This window comes from Balaenoptera borealis (assembly GCF_965194805.1).
Source record: "Balaenoptera borealis genome assembly, chromosome: 19".
In the NCBI taxonomy this organism is placed as follows: Eukaryota; Metazoa; Chordata; class Mammalia; order Artiodactyla; family Balaenopteridae; genus Balaenoptera; species Balaenoptera borealis.
Window position 1 is genome coordinate 50,258,584 of NC_138878.1, and position 19,198 is coordinate 50,277,781.

The 19,198-nt window shown below is 35.9% G+C and overlaps 1 protein-coding gene across 6 annotated transcripts in view; it reads left to right on the plus strand.

Moving 5' to 3' along the window:
- DPY19L3 (dpy-19 like C-mannosyltransferase 3) overlaps positions 1 to 19,198 on the plus strand; it is an 81,220-nt gene that overhangs the window by 46,299 nt on the left and 15,723 nt on the right. For 5 of the 6 annotated variants that reach the window (XM_082366492.1, XM_082366491.1, XM_082366493.1 and 2 more), the window contains 7 exons: positions 6,140 to 6,271; positions 7,653 to 7,754; positions 10,231 to 10,304; positions 10,467 to 10,625; positions 14,320 to 14,442; positions 14,823 to 14,934; positions 15,565 to 15,621. In XM_082366492.1, the coding sequence (XP_082222618.1) occupies positions 6,140 to 6,271; positions 7,653 to 7,754; positions 10,231 to 10,304; positions 10,467 to 10,625; positions 14,320 to 14,442; positions 14,823 to 14,934; positions 15,565 to 15,621 (759 nt within the window). The remainder of the gene's footprint in view (positions 1 to 6,139; positions 6,272 to 7,652; positions 7,755 to 10,230; positions 10,305 to 10,466; positions 10,626 to 14,319; positions 14,443 to 14,822; positions 14,935 to 15,564; positions 15,622 to 19,198) is intronic. The other variant, XM_082366494.1, reaches the window with a different exon arrangement.

Sequence of the window (19,198 nt, forward strand, 5' to 3'; positions counted from 1 at the left end):
AACCTTCAACTTCAACCTACTGGTAATGAGACAACCCTCCCCATCCCTGCTGGGATGGTGTCAGCAGAGAGCCTAAACTTTCATCTTCACCCAGCAGTAGTGACACACCCCTTTCTCCTGCCCCCCAAAAGTCAGTGGAGGTCAAATGTCCAGGTCACCCTGGACATCCAAACCCATCTGGAAATAATGAGGCAGTGTCCTTCTTTCCTCAGTGTCATGACGCTGGCATGGTGTCAGAGGAGGTCTGCTGACACAGAAGATTTACATAAGATTCAGAGTTCCATAGCATAATACAATACAATTGAAGATCATTTGTTAAACTAAGAACCAGGAAAATCTCTTGAATGAACAGAGACCATCAACAGGTGCCAAAACCAAGGCACACAAAAGTTGAATTACCTGACAAGGAATTTAAAGCAGCTATCCTAAAAAAATTCTCATTGAGCAATTACAAACACACTTGAAACAAATGAAAAATAGGAACTCTTAACAGAGATTTAGAAGATAAAAAGAAGAAGCAAATGGAAATTTTAGAACTGAAAAATTCCAATAATGAAAATAAAAACCTCAATAGATGGGCTTCCCTGGTGGCTCAGTGGTTAAGAATCCGCCTGCCAATGCAGGGGACATGTGTTCAATCCCTGGTCCAGGAAGATCCCACATGCTGCAGAGCAACTAAGCCCGTGCACCACAACTACTGAGCCTGTGCTCTAGAGCCCACGAGCCACAACTACTGAAGCCCGCATGCCTAGAGCCCGTGCTCCTCAACAAGAGAAGCCATTGCAGTGAGAAGCCCACAGAATGCAGTGAAGAGTAGTCCCCGCTCGCCTCAACTAGAGAAAGCCCGCACACAGCAACGAAGACCCAACGCAGCCAAAAAATAAATTAATTAAATAAAATAAATAAATTTTAAAAAAACCCAAAAACAGTAGATGGACTCAACAGTAGACTGGAATGGTCAGAGGAAAGAATCGGTGAACTTGAAGACAGGACAACTTAGGAATGAACTAATTTGAACAAGAAAATAGACTGGAAAAAATGAACAGAGCTTCTGAGACCTATGGGACTGTAACGAGAAGTCTAATTCATATAATCAGAACCCCAAAAGGAGAGAAAGAGAGTGAGGCTGGAAAAAGTATTTGAAAAAAATACTTTTTGAAGGAATGTCAAAAACTTCCCAAATTTGGCAAAACCTACAGAATCAAGAAGCTGAGCTAATGTCAAATAGGGTAAACCCAAATAAACCAATGCCAAAATACATCATAATCAAACTTCTGGAGAATAAAGATAAAGAAAAAATCTTGAAAGCAGTCAGAGAAAAATGATACCTATAGGGGAAAACCAGTTTGAACAACGGTGGGTTTCTCATCAGAAACCATGGTGCTGAAAGAATAGAATGGTCAACCCAGAATTCTATACCCAGCAAAAATATCTTTCAGGAAAGAAAGGGAAAGCAAAACATTCTCAGATGAAGGAAAACTAACAGAATTTGTTACTTATGGACATACTGTTAAAAAAAAATGGCTAAATGAAGTTCTTGAAATAGAAGGAAATGATAAACGAAGAAATGTTGGGACATCAGGAAGAGAGAAAAGGCAAATAAAAGTAAAAATATGAATGAATATAATAAACTTCCTCTCTCATCTTGAGTGTTCTAAATTATGTTTGATAGCCGAAGCAAAAATAATAATATGGTCTTATGGTTCTCAATGTATGTAGAGGAAATACTTACAACAATTGTAAATGGGAAAAGTAAAGGGACTTAAATTGAGGTAAAATTTCTACACTTGATTCAAACTGGTAAAATGTCCGCACTAGTAGACTGTAATAAGTTATGAATGTATAATGTAATAACCCAGAACAACCACTGAAAATCTGTACACAGAGATACATTCAAAAATACTATAAATAAGTAAAAATGGAATTCTAAGAATATTCAAGTTACCCACAGGAAGGCAGAAAAGAAAACAGAAATGGAAAACAGAGTGAACAAACAGCAAATGATAAAATGGCAGATTTAAGACCTATCATATCAATAATAACACATATATACAATAGAATATTACTCAGCCATATAAAGAAACAAAATTGAGTTATTTGTAATGAGGTAGATGGACCTAAAGTCTGTCATACAGAGTGAAGTAAGTCAGAAAGAGAAAAACAAATACTGTATGCTAACACATATATATGGAATCTTAAAAAAAAAAAATGGTTCTCAAGAACCTAGGGGCAGGACAGGAATAAAGACACAGACGTAGAGAATGGACTTGAGGACACGGGGAGGGGGAAGGGTAAGCTGCGATGAAGTAAGAGAGTAGCATTGACATATATACACTACCAAATGTAAAATAGATAGCTAGTGGGAAGCAGCTGCATGGCACAGGGAGATCAGCTCAGTGCTTTCTGACCACCTAGAGGAGTGGGATAAGGAGGGTGGGAGGGAGATGCAAGAAAGAGGGAGGGGATATGTGGATATATGTACGCACATAGCTGATTCACTTTGTTATACAGCAGAAACTAACACAATGCTGTAAAGCAATTATACTCCAATAAAGATGTTTAAAAAATTACATTAAAGGTAAATGATCGAAATACAGCTATTTAAAGACAGAGATGGGTTAGAATAGATTAAAAAAGCACAACCCAATTGTTTTCTACAAGGAACTCACTTCAAACAAACAATATAGGTAGATTGAAAGTAAAAGGGTAGGAAAAGATACACCATGCAAATATTAATCAAAAGAAAGTAGGAGTGGCTATATTAATATCAGATAATGTAGGCATGAGAGCAAAGAAGATTACCAGAATAGTATATACTAATAAAAGTATTAATCCACCAAGAAGACATAGCAATCCTAAATGTACATGTACTAAACAACAGTGCCACAGTATATGTGAAGCAAAAACTGACAGAACGGAAAGGAGAAACAGACAAACCCAAAAAGAGCTGAGGACTTCAGCACCACTCTCTCTCAACAACTGAGAACCAGACAGAAATCGTTAAGGATATAGAACTCAACAACACCATCAACTAACAGGATCTAACCAACATTTATAGAACATTCCACCCAACAACAGCAGAATACCCAATGGATTGAATCAATGGATTCAAACTAGAAATCAACAGAAAGATAAGAAAGTTTCCAATATTTGGAAACTAAGCAGCACACTTCTAAATTATCTATGGGTCAAAGAGGAAGCCTTGAGGAAACACTGAACTCAGTGACAACAAAAATGCAACATATCAAACCTTGTGTGGTGCAGCTAAAGCAGCACTAAGAGGGAAATGCGTACCACTACACACATTATAAAAGAGGAAAATCTAAAGCATAACCAAGCTCCCACCTTATGAAACGAGGAAAGGAAGAGCACAATAACCCCAACTCAAGCAGAAGGAAGAAAACAATAAAGAAAAGAACAAAAATCAATGAAACTGAAAACAAAAACAATAGAGAAAATTAGTGAAATAAAAAGCTAGTTCTTTCAAAAGATCAGTAAAACTACAGACCATCATAATTCCCTTGGAGCATTAAACATTCAATGTTAGCACACTTTGATACCAAAGTTCTGATTCTCTGTTGCAGTACTTATGTTCTAGCCAGTTAAGAACATAGACTCTAGAACCAACTGCCTCGATTTGAATGAGTTGATATAAGTGAGTCATTTATCATACTCCCCGATATTTTATGAATGTTAAAAAATGTTAACCATGTTTAATTATGAATGATAATGAAGAGCATGAGCATGATCCATTGAAGAGAATTTTGATTATTCTGTATAGGAAGAATGTATTATTGCTGCCTTGTTTCTAAACTCTGAACTAATAGAACCTGAGAAGGAACATCAAAAGTACCACTAATAATCCACAACTTTCTAGTATACAGTACTGCTCAGTATTACATTTCTGGCTGATCACCTGCAGTGTTTCTCTTGAACCTAGGATATCATTACAATTGACCCTTAAGCAACATGAGTGTCACTGCGTGGGTCCACTTATATGCAGATTTTTTTCAATAAATATATACAATCCTCTGCAGTTGGTTGAATTCATGGATGCAGAAGGCTGACCATGGGACTTGAACACCCAAGGATTTTGTTAACCCACTGTGGGTCCTGAAACCAGTCCCCCACAGATACCAAGGGATGACTGTACATTTATAAAACTGTGCAATCTTGTAACACAAACTGCTCTTTTTTCTCTAAATATTCCTACTTGGTGTAAAAAAAGACTGCCAGCATCAAAAAACATCATAATCCAAATAAAGAGAAAAAAAGTTTTATTTTAAAAAAATGCATTCCTGAATGAGTCATTATGCTTAAAGAGTTCCTACAGATTTAATGAGGAAAATATTTACACCCCTATGGAAAAGGGAGCAAAAGATACAAATACTTCGTAGAAGGAAAAGCATCAAAAAGAATAAAATATGTAGGTATAAATTGAACAAAAGAAGTGCAGACTTATACCCTGAAAACTACAGAACATTGTTGAAAGTTTTAAAGACCTGCATAAATTGGAAAGATTTCCCATGTTCATGGATTGGAAGACTTTCTATTGTTAAGATGGCAATACTCCCCAAATGGATCTACAAATTGAACATGGTTCCTCTCAGAATGCCAGTTGCAGAAATCGACAAGCTGATCCTAAAATTCATATGGCAACTCAAGGGACCCAGAATAGCAAAAAAGATCATGAAAAAGAACAAAGTTGGAAGACTCACACTTTTCAATTTCACAACTTAACTTCCAAGCTACAGTAATCAAGACAGTGTGATACAAGCAGAAGAACAGACATAAATCAATGGAATAGAATTGAGAGACCAGAAATAAACAGTCAACTGATTTTCAGCAAGGATGCCAAGATAATCATGGAGAAAGAGTAATCTTTTCAGTAAATGGTGCTGTGATGGGACTTCCCTGGTGGCATAGTGACTAAGAATCCACCTGCCAATGCAGGGGACACGGGTTCAAGCCCTGCTTCAGGAAGATCCCACGTACTGTGGAGCAGCTAAGCCCGTGCGCCACAACTACTGAGCCTGCGCTCTAGAGCCCACGAGCCACAACTACTGAGCCTGCGTGCCACAACTACTGAAACCCACGCGCCTAGAGCCTGTGCTCTGCAACAAGAGAAGCCACCGCAATGAGAAACCCACGCACCACAGTTAGAGAAAGCCTGCATTCAGCAGCGAAGACCCAATGCAACCAAAAATAAATAAATAAAAATAAAATAAAATTTAAAATTTTTTTAAAAAATTGGAAAACCCCATTAAAAAAAAATGGTGCTGTGATAACTGGATATCTATATGCAAAAGAATGAAGGTGGACCCCTTCTTCTTACCATACACAATAATTAGCTCAAACTAGATCATAGACCTGATTTTAAGAGCTAAAACTATGAAATGTTTAGAGGAAAAGATAGGAATAAATATTTATGACCTTGGAGTAGCCCAAGCCTTCTTTGATAGAACACCAAAAGCACAAGGGACTAAAGGAAAAAATAGGTGAATTGGACTTCATCAAAATTAAAAACTTTTGTACCTGGAAGGATACCATCAAGAAAGTGAAAAGACAACTCGCAAAATATAAGACAATATTTGCAAATCATATATCTGAATAAGGATTTCCAGAATATATAAAGAATTCTTAACAACTCTTTCAACGTTAAAATATGGGCAAAAGATTAGATAGATATTTCTCCAAAGAAGATATGTAAATGTTCAATAAGGACCTGAAAAGATGCTCAACATCATTAGTCATTAGGGAAGATTGGGAAATAACGGAGTACGATAAAAATACTGATTGTTGGAATACAATAAAATACTATAGGCCATACTGTAAAGGAATTTAGAAGAAAAAGACTACAAACAGCATTTGCCTATTTCTAGAATATATTTATACCATTGTTTGCTTCCTCTACTTCATATATCCCTGTTCTTCTTAATGTTATAAAGTTTAAAATGTTCTGTAATTAAAAGGTAAATAAAGAGTTACTATTTTCTTTTCTTAGATTGTATTACTTGAAGCTCGGTGTGTTTTCTGCATTATTTATAACTTGAGATGTATCCAACTAGGGACCAACCTGTCAGCACGTGGGAGTCTCTTGATAAAATCTGTTTAACCATCTAATCCTTGGTTGTTGCAGGTGACATGGCTGTATGGTATACAGCTAACAGGTTTACTCCTGGTCTGCACTCTTCAGTTTTTTAATTCCATGATTCTTGGATCATTGCTTATCAGTTTTAACCTTTCGGTGTTAATTGCAAGGAAACTTCAGGTAGGATTTTTTTTTGTCCTTAATCAAAGTAAACTTTTTTTTTAATTGTGTGGTTGTTTAGACCTTGTTTTCATATAGTATACAAAGGAAAATTTATGACCAAATTCCCACTAAAAAGCAGTAGGGCCATTATTTGCTTTTTTTGAAGTGCATGGTATATATAGCATTTGTTTTCAAGCTTTCTGATCTGCCATTCCTTTGTTTTGATGTTTATTATTTCTTAGAAAATTGGAATCTTAATTAAATTCAGGATTAGCCAGAGACACTTGTTTGACTGCCATTGGTTTAAAGTTAGAATAAAAGAGAAAAAAATGTTGACTTTTTTCATGTGTGAACTCAAGAGTGAGAAGAACATATTGCTTGTGGAAATGTGTTTGTCACAGTCTTTAAAGTTGGTGGACACCTTGTTGTTATTTGAAGTAGTAACACCACTCTTTCCCCTATCCTTCCATATCATATTATTGATTTTTAAGTGAGTTAAAATTAACTCTGTTTTGAGAATTTTGAGATTCCAAATAAATACCTTTAGAAAAAACTGGGACATTTCCTAGAATAGCATGTTTGACATTGGCCTCATCTTTTGACTTTATTATATAATTAAAATCTCTTAAATTTACATAAAATTTAAGAGTTAGTTGTTCTTCCTTAATAATGTTGCAAAGCCTGTTTTCTGTCTTATAAGCATATGAGAAACATTTCTCATAAGCACTTCTATATTAAGAAGCTGTTTTGTTTTCCATTTTGGGAAGAATAAATACGTTTTGTTATTAGTCTTTTGAGTGAGAGCTGCTATGGACAAATCTTTACAAGATTTTAAAAAACAGGCTTTTAATTGACTATTAAAAACTGTACTTCTCATTTATCCTTTTAACCTTAATTATAAATAAACATCACTCATGTTTGAACTGTTTAGATATTATTATATTTGATAATCCATAAAGTTATTTGAGGGTTATAAGAAAACTATTGTGTATCAAAGAGCACAATTTACTTTTTGTATATAGGTCTTTTATTTAATGGGTTATAGTCTGTGATATATGAATCAGTGAATAAAAAGATGAATCAGTGGATCAAGTTCAGTCAGTATATGCTGAGTACCTTCTAAGTGGACGGACGACTCCATACTCTGGTTGAAGAGGTCTTTTAAAAAAAAAAAAAAGGACTGGGACACATTTCCTCATCATATGGAGCTTATTATTAAGTGATTCATTTACTATTAGAAAAAGACAAATATTAAGACAATGTAACCTCATGAAAATTGTCATATTTTCCCTATATGTTGCGTGACCCAATGTTTTAAATTCTTAAGTAATCTCATCTTAAATGTTTATGAAGTTATATTAAAATTAAAAAATTGAAACTCAACTCTTTTAATTTCTAGAAAAACCTGAAAACTGGAAGCTTCCTTAATAGGCTTGGGAAACTATTGTTACATTTATTTGTGGTTTTATGTTTGACACTTTTTCTCAACAACATTATTAAGGTAGGTTAATAAAATGACATTTAATTTAGCATTACTAAAGAGTTACCAGTTTTACTTTAAACAGACTCAGTTTTACCTTTGTTTCAGTAACGGGATTATTTTCTTGATTTTAGTCCTTGATTTCTATTTGCTCTTTAACATGTTCTACTTTGAACCCACCTTTTGAGTTATTAAACTTTTTTAAAACTCAGCTTTAAAAGCATTAAACAAGTATTTCTCTAAATTTAAAACTTCTACTTTTTAGAGCGTTTTCTGTACTATGGTACTAAAAAAGAAAAAAATGACATGATTTTTATTGGGTTAAGTTCATAAATAAACTGGCTTTACTGTCGGAACCACATTGATTAATTGAGATGATTTCGCCCCTCTGGGAAGGCTGGTCTCGGGACAGAAGACAGCTGCATGTACATGACAGACTCCTCTTCTGTAAGAGAATGGCAGTCTCTCTCCCTGTCTGTTGACTGTCAAAGAAAAAACAGACCCTTCACTCAGCCAGCCACATTAAACACCTCCACTCCAAGTCCTTGTCACTATTTTCTTAAACTCCATATAGTTCACAACTTATCAAAAACTTATTTGAGGGACTCCCCGGTGGCTCCGTGGTTAAGAATCCGCCTGCCAATGCAGGGGACATGGGTTCGAGCCCTGATCCGGGAAGATCCCACAGGCTGCGGAGCAACTAAGCTCATGCGCCACAACTACTGAGCTTGCGCTCTAGAGCCTATGAGCCACAACTACTGAGCCCACGTGCTGCAACTACTGAAGTCCACATGCTTAGAGCCTGTGCTCCGCAACAAGGGAAGCCACCGCAATGAGAAGCCCGCGCACCGCAACGAAGAGTAGCCCCCGCTCGCTGCAACTAGAGAAAGCCCACGTGCAGCAACAAAGACCCAACGCAGCCATAAATAAATAAATAAATAAAATTTATTTTTAAAAAAAAAAACTTATTTGAGCAGAACAATCAGCATTTCTGAAAGACTGGCTAAAAGATATGCAGTCCGTCTGTTTCACCACTCTACATGTTCAGTTATCTGTGCCTGGATTAAGCCAGGAGAGGGCTACTTGTCTGGACCACTATTTTTTGACTCCCCAAAGAATAATGCCTATTGAATTACACTTGATGTTCTGCCAGCTACCTACAATGAGAAGACTTTTAAAAAATAGTCTTTGAGACTGTTCGCTGTTTTTACTGTACCCATGGGGAAAATTTCTCTTGAGTCTCAGTTTTAGGATTCTAAGGATGTCTTCTGAGCAAGTGGTTTGTTTTAATCTTATGACCCTGTGAGTAGCATAAATGCTTTTATTTCCCTCTTTGTATTTGCTACTAGAATGCATGAGCCCAGATTTGTGGCTCATCTCTACTGAATATATTTTGTGTACTAACCTCAGTTCTGGATTAATCTTATTTTCTTTTCTATCGTCATTTTTCTTCTGATACAATTTCTTCACCCATTTATATTATATGAATTTTTGTAAGCCATAAATTAAAAATAAAGTGATGTGAATTAAAATTATACTCACTAATGATAAACACTGGCATTTGTCTCTTCACCCCTTGAGCGTTATTGCTGTGTCTTGAATTGTCTTTGAATGAGTCTTATATCAGTTGTATCTGCAGACAGAAAAACCCAAAGCAAAGTAGGCTTTGTGGGCTATGTTCCTATTTGAGGTTTCAGATCATGTATATTATCGGTTTTCTGATTTAAAAAGTTGTACTCACTGGGCTTCAGCCGTCTCCCTCTCCCTGAAACCAAAGAACCTCATCTTTTATCTATTCCGCATGTTGAACTTATGCCTAGATTTTGTTTGCAAAAACGATTCTGCTAAAAAAAAAAAAAAAAAGGAATAGAAGGTGTTTGAAAATCCCTGCTTTTGAATGAAATAATGCCATTTGCAGCAACATAGATGGATCTAGAGATTATCATACTAAGTGAAGTAAGTCAGAACAAGGAAGACAAACACCATATGATATCACTTTTATGTGGAATCTAAAATATAATGCAAATGAACTTATTTACAAAACAGAAACAGACACAGACATAGAAAACAAACTTAGGATTACCAAAGGGGAACGGGGTTGGAAGAGGGATAAACTAGGAGTTTGGGATTAGCAGATACATACTACTATATATAAAATAGATAAACAACAAGGTCCTACTGTAAAGTACAGTGTACTGTATTCAATATAAACCATAATAGAAAAAAATATATGTATAACTGAATCACTTTACTGTACACCAGAAACTAACACAACATTGTAAATCAACTATACTTCAATAAAAGAATTTTTTAAAGTGAAAAAGTCCCTGCCTTAGAATTTCTCAGTTCTAAGACCTATTATAAACATTTACTAATTTTACACATACACACACATACAGTCCTATGAAATGGAGCACTGAAGATGTGTATTCAATGGGAAATTATCAGAAAACCATAAGGAACTGATAGCAATTTTTGTTTTCTCCCTCCCCGATAGAAAATTCTTAACCTCAAGTCAGACGAACACATATTTAAATTTCTGAAGGCAAAATTTGGATTTGGAGCGACAAGGTATGACTGAATTTAAAGTCTGTGTTTGCTTTTTATATTAAATCAGCAGAGTCTTTAAAATGTAAGTTAACAGTTCTTAAGTTCAGGCTTATTTTGAAGAAAAGTTGGTGGTTGACTTATCTTGTACTGAATTTAATACTTTGCTTTCCCTTTGTTTCCTAGAGATTTTGATGCAAACCTGTATCTGTGTGAAGAAGCATTTGGCCTTCTGCCTTTTAATACATTTGAAAGGCTTTCAGATACTCTGCTTTTTTATGCCTATATATTTGTTCTGTCCATCACAGTGATTGCAGCGTTAGCTGTTGCCTTCCGTAATCTCAGGTATGGCATATTTCAGAAATCTAATTCTATGCTTTAATGAACTTGTTCTGTGTTGCAGAAAAATTGCTAAATTGAAAATCAAAACATCAGATACAGAACAGAGTACAGTCATCTTAAAGGGGGAACGTGCCCAGGTTAGCGTGGACTGTACTCTCAGTTGGTAAGGGTGGAGTAGTTAAGAGACAGTAAAAAGTAGTAGATGCCATGCACACAGGTCTGGGTTGAAGTCCTGGCTCGCATACTTGGGAACAATGTGATCTTTGAGCCAGTTACGTAACCCTTCATTATTTCCATTTCCATTTCTGTAGAATGAGAGCACTAAGAGTACTTACTCTACAGGGTTTTGTGAGAAATAAATAAGTGAAAATTACATAAAGTACTTAAAGCAGTGCCTCATGCATAGAGTATATTGTGTAGATTTTAGCTATCATTAGCAAGTGTTATTATTATTGACTTGTAGTCTTTCTGTTTTGTTCCCATTATTAATTTCCTGTGTTTTTCTACCTTTCTTTCTCCAGCTGCCTTTTTTATTTCTCATGAACTGTCAAGAGTTAACCATTGTTTATTTGTTTTGTTACATCTTGTTTAAGGGCTTATAAAGTTGGAATGGACCATAATTATTAGCATCTACTAAAAGTCTTAAGTATATTAGTTGACAGTTTTTTAAAACTTAGCATGTCTGCTAATCTACTTAAAAGAGAAAGTCAGGGAGTATGAAGAATACCTACCTATCAAGCTGATGGAGGTTTTTGCATTTACTATCCATGTTAAATTGAAAGAAGATTAAGTGTAAGAAGTTGAAGCTACTGTCATTTGTGGAAAAGTAATGAAGCCCAGAAGGAAACCCTTTTCCTGTGTAGTTACCTTGCCAATTAAGGTGCTGGTGAGCTGTGATTCGCAGCCACCGGAGAGCTGTGCTGGGAGAAAGTCATCACACTGAGCCCAGATCAGTTGGGGTGTTTTATGATTATTAAGAATGAAGCAACATTGAACCATGAAGCTATTTCATTGACTATAAACTATCTTAGTATCTTTCAGAAGTGTTCTTTTTATACCGAGTCCAAGATAAAAATTTAGCCCCATGAAAATAGATGGAAATTATTCTAGACAGTGTAACTTAATATTATTGCAGACACACCAGGTGTCGACAGGACTCTAGACAGCATGCAAAGCAGGAAGTTCAGTTGGCCTGCAGTGTTGTGTGAAAATGTCTGCCATGCTCAGTGTGAATCTATGGGCTGTCCTTGGAAGCTTATTTGGGATATGATTATAGATAAAGATTTTACCAGGTAGGGATATTAGGACTTTATTAGAGGAAAGCACTACATTAATTAAAGCCATTTAAGAATTATAGTGTCTCAATGTGAATTAACGTCTAAGTAATTTGAAGGATATATTATCAATGCCAAGTATTTAAAGTATTTCTACTTTCTAGTACTAGGAAGGATGGTACCGTTACGTTTATACACCACATCTACATTAGTGTGCAGTATATAACTGAAAAGGATACCCTGTTCTGTACTCATGGGATTAATAGAGCTTTCCAGCTCAGTTGTGGGCACTGGGAGAGGTGTTGCAGAATTCTCCCAGGTATCAAGGGAGGATGAGAGGGTATGTTCTTGTCTGGAGTAATCTTTTAGTATCAATGGAAGCCAGAGTTTGGGTTGTGATATATAACGTTTAAGTAAAGATTATCACCAGTGGTGAAAATTACCATAGAGTATCATTTTAATTTTCTTATGTATCTAGGGTGGTGTAAAAGAGGATTTCCAGGAAATAATAGATCTATAGTTACATGGAAGCACTGTACATATCCAAGTCCGTTGGATTTGTGTGAAGGATAAGTGGGGCCTTTATAGAAGTATTATTTTTATCCTAAACTGGCAGCCCTTGCTGTTGTTTCCTTTTCCCCTTGACAACAAATTGTGCAAATCTGAACCCACTCATCCATCTCAACATCATTCAAGTGGGGACAACCAGACAGTACGTGCTTCCCAATGTGATGCAATATGGAATACATCATATCCCCATGAAGTGTACTTGCCAAAATAAATGAACTTGACTCTAATAATTAACCTCTAGATCTAATTACAAGTTTATAAGAAACATGGGAATAGAGAAATATATTAAATGGCACCACGAGGAGACAATCGGCCAAATCCAGAAGGTAGGAACAGTTATAGGACAAATGATGCATTTTCTTCAACGAGTAAATGCCCTTAAAAGTGGGGATGGGGGAGTACTTTTATTGATTGAAAGATAATTTAAAGAGACATTGATGAAATGCAGTATGAAAGCTTTGGATCCTCATTCAAAGAAACCACCTGAAAAAAGCTATTGCAATAAATAGAAAATAGAACGTGAACTGGGTGTTAGATGATGTTGAAGGGTTATTGTTAATTTTATTGCAGTCATCTTAATGTAGCCATATTTGATTTTTAAAAATCACGTTAGGGTACTTCTCTGGTGACGCAGTGGTTAAGAATCTGCCTGCCGATGCAGGGGACACAGTTCGAGCCCTGATCTGGGAAGAACCCACATGCCGCGGAGCAACTAAGCCCGTGCGCCACAACTACTGCGCCTGCACTCTAGAGCCCGCAAGCCACAATTACTGAGCCCGCATGCCACAACTACTGAAGCCTGTGTGCCTAGAGCCTGTGCTCCGCAACAAGAGAAGCCACCGCAGTGAGAAGCCCGCACACTGCAACGAAGAGTAGCCCCCGCTCACCTCAACTAGAGAAAGCCCGCGCGCAGCAACAAAGACCCAACGCAGCCAAAATTAAATTAATTTTAAAAAATCATGTTAGACATATGTAATGAGGTATTGTGGTAGGTTAAAAATGTGATCATTGGTTCGTAAAGGAACTGAATTCCAAGTTTATGGATACATTTTTACTTCTTATTTGTAAAAACTAGAAAAATATGAGTAACTACTATGACATCTCTAAAGATCTCTTGTAGTTTCAGTGATTCCAAAATTATATATTCTTTGCTATCTCTTATAATTGAAAGGATTAAAGGACTTTAAGGTTTTGCTTAAATTAAAATGAAATTTGTTCAATTTTAGTTACTCTAATTATTAATGCATTTATATTATGACACTTTTAGCCTCATAAACAAATTCAAAATTGATCAGAGCTGATTCACTTTATCTTAGGGAAATAAAACATTTCTAAATATATGAAGGCATAGGTTTCTTGTATCTTCCTTTTTTTTTAGTTATTATTTTTGGCTGCGTTGGGTCTTCATTGCTGTGTGCAGGCTTTCTGTAGTTGGCGGCAAGCGGGGGCTACTCTTCCTTGCGGTGTGTGGGCTTCTCATTGCTGTGGCTTCTCTGCGGAGAATGGGCTCTAGGCACGTGGGCTTCAGTAGTTGCTGCACATGGGCTCAGTAGTTGTAGCACGCGGGCCCTAGAGCGCACAGGCTTCAGTAGTTGCGGGGCGTGGGCTCAGTAGCTGTGGCGCGCAGGCTCTAGAGCACAGGCTCAGTAGTTGTGGCGCACGGGCTTAGTTGCTCCGCGGCATGTGGGATCTTCCCAGACCAGGGCTGGAACGTGTGTCCCCTGCATTGGCAGGCGGATTCTTAACCCCTGCGCCACCAGGGAAGTCCTTGTATCTTCTTCTTTAAGAAAGATTTAACTAAATCAAAATTAGTTACCCAGTTTTAATTTTTGTATATGTACTATTTTATGCAGTTATTCTACAAATCAGCAATCCATGTATAAAATGGGAGAGTACACAATCGGCCTGAAACCAGAAACTGCCTACAATTTAATACATACGATTCTGTTCGGATTCTTGGCATTGAGTACAATGAGGTATTTTTGTCTTATCTGTTTATTTTTTTATTTGACCACTCTTTACCTGACATAGTTTAGCAATATAATTTGCAAACTGATGATCATCTTAATTAATGATTATGGTTCCCATAAAAATGTCCTTGTTTACTATCTTCTCCCAGTACAAAATATTATTTATAACCAGTTTTTTTCCTAACTACCAATATTCCTCTACTTTTACTTATATGATGGTTCTCAAAAGACAATGGAATTAATAAGTAACTCCTTGGCAATGGTTTCTGCATAGTTTTAGTAAGATTTTACTGTCACAAATAATACAGCTGTCTTTACAGCTGTCTCAGACTCCAGGTTTCTACACAGCTAGCACTGTTGACCTTTGCCTGCTTCTCTTCTTACAGAATGAAGTACCTCTGGACATCACATATGTGTGTGTTTGCATCATTTGGCTTATGCAGCCCTGAAATATGGGAGTTACTTCTGAAGTTGATCCATCTTTATAACCCAAAGAGGGTCAGTGCTATCTCTTTTTCCATTTCATTTTTATGACTTCTAGTATTTCTTTCATTATCAATTCTGTTGGTTTTGGTTTTTTTTCAGTTGTCCATACATCAGTTTGATAAAATGGATACTAAAATTTTAAGCTAAAAATAATTGATAAATTATGATTTTATAAGGAATTATTTTTAAATGATTTTATGTTTAATTTTAGCTTTATTTTCTAAATCATTTTTTTTCCAGACCATAAGTTAGATATGTTCATTATACAGAATTTGGAAATACTGAAAAGCACAAAAAGGAAAATTAAAAATCACCAGTAATCCCATTATCCAGAGTTATCGCTATTATTATTATTGTTAATTATTATAATATAAACATAATTACTACTAAGTGTACAGTAATGATTAATGGCCCATAAGTGCAGTTCTGGGTTGTTCTGCCCTATAAATTCACTAGGTGGCAATATGGTAGGAGCTACAAATAGCTTATGAATGATTGACTCAGTTGTCTTGCATATCGGAGACTCATGCTCTGTTAAATAATACTTTTGTTGTTTAAAAAAAAATGTATTTACAAAGCAAAAATGTAAAAGCAAAAATATTCCTAAACACTTGTAATCTAAATAATGTCTTTCTTATATAGATATGTATAATGCGATATTCAATACCGATATTAATACTGCTGTATCTGTGCTATAAGGTAAGGCTGATTGTCCTCATTCCTGTCTTTAATCTATTTAGCAGAATAATTGCTTTGACTCAGTGTACTTTGTGTGTCATTGGTAGAGTGGTTTGCAGAACTTACAAATACTTACAAATACCTACTTAGCTTCTTCTTATGGCAGTTGACATTGATAAGAAGAGTGATGTACTTCCCAAAATGGGATTTAACAGGTAAAAACATTATAACAAAAAAAACTACAATTTAATTATTCTAATTAATTTTGGTTTTGACTTACTAGTCAGCTGATGCAAATTCTGAAAATAAAGATGTTTTCAGACCTATTTTGAGGTGAATAAAGGAGAAAAATTAGTTTTCCCTGTTACCTGCGTTTTATAGAGTAAGATCCTAAAATGCATCTTACTTTAACCTACATATTTTATTAGATGCTTAAAATCATCTTTGTAAGAGGGCTGGGCACATATAAATACAGTCTAAGTTTAGCCTTGTTATGTCCTTCAGTTTCAGTAGGAAATAAAGAAATTCTTCATATTCTCAGTTGACTAATTTCTGAAACAGCATTAACTGTGTTTCAATTCTGAGACTCCTCCATACGAGACAGTGAGTCTTTCATCACATCTTTGAGATTTAGAGGCTTGAATTGTTACCTGGGCAGGTAGCTTGGATTGTTTTATCCAATTGAGCTCTTATGCTCTCTTTTTAAAAAAAAATCTTACACATTTTGTAAGTTTAGATTTTTTTCTTCAAACTTCGTTTTAAGGTAGAACAATGGATTTCAAACTCTACTGTGTATAGTTCCCGATTTGGGAGGGCAGCTAAAGGGAGTGGGGAGGCGGGTGGGACTCTCCTACAGAAAGGATCAGCTATGGCAGCTCAGCTTCTGGGTTTATTTGCTTATATTTTCATGTAAGATTTTATTTGAAGCAAGGGTTTTAGGCTAAAAGAAATGTTTGATAGTCACTGTTAGATAATTCTATTGTAAATATTTCAAAAAATTATGTTCTATCGTGTTCCTATCTATCAAAACATTTGCTGTTACGGGTGGACCACTGTGCCAACTCCCAGATACCAGGAAACATAGAAATAGGTCATTTCTGCCACCATGCCTCTGGGAATTTTATTGCTCTACAGTAAATAAATGAAACTTCTTACAAACATCTGGAAAGCAACAATTAAGGATTAGGCAGAGTATATGTTTAATGATGAATGAGATAGCTTTATTACACATTGATTCTGAGGGGTAAAGCACCCTCCTCACAGAAAAGATGCAGCTCGTCATCATTCCTGTCTCACCACTAAAGACATACACACACCGTAACAGTCTTCTCCCACTGTCTCTGTGTGTAGGCTGAGTTCCTTTATGTCTCAAATATTTATTTGAAAATTTGTTGATTTTTTAATAGCTACTTGAGGACTTAAGTCTCTTGTTCTTGATAACATTGAGGAAGGACATTATAGAAGAAATAAACAAGCAGCATCAGCATCACCTGCGAACTTGTTAGAAATGCAGATGTTTGGGTCCTACTCCAGACCTGCTGAATCAGGAGCTCTGGGAGTGGGGTCCAGTGATCCGGGTTTTAACCGGCCCTCCAGGTGGTGCTAATGCACCATCAAACTTGAGAACCCCCTGCAGAGAACAGGGATTCTCAGCAGCGGCACTGTTGACATTTTGTCTAGATAATTCTTTGTCTTAGGAGCTGTCCTGTGCACTATAGGACACTTAGCAGCATCCGTACCTTCTACCCACTACATGCCAATAGCACCAACTTCCAGTTGTGACAATCAAAAATGTTTCTAGACACTGCAAAATGTCCCCTTGCGGGTGTGGCAGAATCCCTCCCCCAACCCCTCTTGAGAACCACTGCTGTAGAAGAACCAATGGTAGCACTGAAAAGGCCATCATTTCCTCAGGGAATCTTTGTAGATGTACCCTGAGTAAGAGAGTTAGTAGTAATTCTGAAGAATCCTTCCGAAGACAGGTGGCCTCGCCTCTCTCAGTATTGGACTTCAGGAGAAATCCTAACACATCCAGCTTTCACTGTATAAAATAGTTTACGTATTTCAGCTTCTCAAAACTGTATTTGTGTTTTATAAAATACAAAATCACAAAGAAAATAAAGATCTTATGTATATTAGGGGTTACCCTGAAACTGAATATGTTTTCCAACTATTGAACAGATGTATCTGTAAGAAATATGAACTAATATTTCAAAGCCTGATTTAAGTTTTACATAGCACTTATAATGAGGATTTCAAATTTTCTTGTTCATAATACCTATTTTGCTATATGTCTGCTTAGGATAATCCTGTTTAAAAGGGAAAAAGTATGTGCTAGTCTCCACTCTATAATCAAGAGTTTAATAAAATTATTGCTCTCGTGTTAGTTAACTTATTTGGATACCTAAAATCTCATATAAACTACTGCTGATCATTTAGGAACAGCATTTAGTTAATTCAACATTTGTTTTCACATTGTTTAAGAAGTTTATCATAAGACTGTGTTACCATATATTAACATCTTCAGAATTAACAGCAACTTTCAAACTAGAAAAATATCTAATAACCATTGAATTCACAGATTTCAAAATATGTTTTATACGAAAATAATTAAAATATCATTTAAAAGTTGGTATTCTGTTGTTATCAAAATTAATAGGGATAATGGGTAATTGGAATCTTACAGAGGTATCATTTAATCAGTAATTTTTATTACATCTCTTCTGAAACCTAGGACTAATAGTGCTGACACCTGATTTTCTGTCACCAGCACCAGCAATTTTCCTGATTTACCCACCCAGGAGACAAGATATGAATGAGTAGTAAAAATGGCCAAAGATGAGAAGACAAGATAAGAAAGTGATGGGGATAAAAAAACAGCCATAGACCAGTCAGGTGCCACTTTGCTTCTAGTTAGTGGTTCTTAAATAAAAAGATTATACTTGCAACATTAATGAAGTGTAGATATACATTATCACTGGGCTTCTATTTCAATATAGGAAATGAGTTCTGCAGTTCACCTTAGCATGTAGTTAGATGATCAAGTCTTTTTAGCCAACTGCCATTTGATAAAACAGTGAACATTTAATTAATTGTTGAATTAAACAGACAAGTTATATTAGAAAAGCAGTGGATTCAGAGTGTATTTTTACATTATATCTGCATAGCTTAAGTTACTCAAGTTGAGTAGGAGGCACCAGTGGCATAAATATAATACTCAGATGTACCAGATTTTCCTGGACCGTCCTACTTTCAAATATTCTTCTCTCCCTTTGTACCTGTAATTATGTTAATATTCATCAAACAATTTGTCCAGATTTCTAGTTTAAACAATATAATCACCATATCACACAATGAAAAGTTTCCAGTTGTGACTCTGCCACTCTGATCTGAGCAACTCAGGTTATCTATCTCTCTGAGCCAAGGTCTCCAGACTAGTAAAATGAAAAATAAATAGCCATGGTGATGATGCCTTCTGCGTCATCTTTCTCCCTGAGGAGTTGTGAGGATAAAATGAGATTCTGTATTCCAAAGCATTTTTGTAGCTCTAAAATGGTGCTGTCTTCTACAGGGTACATTCTACATTTAAAGATAAATT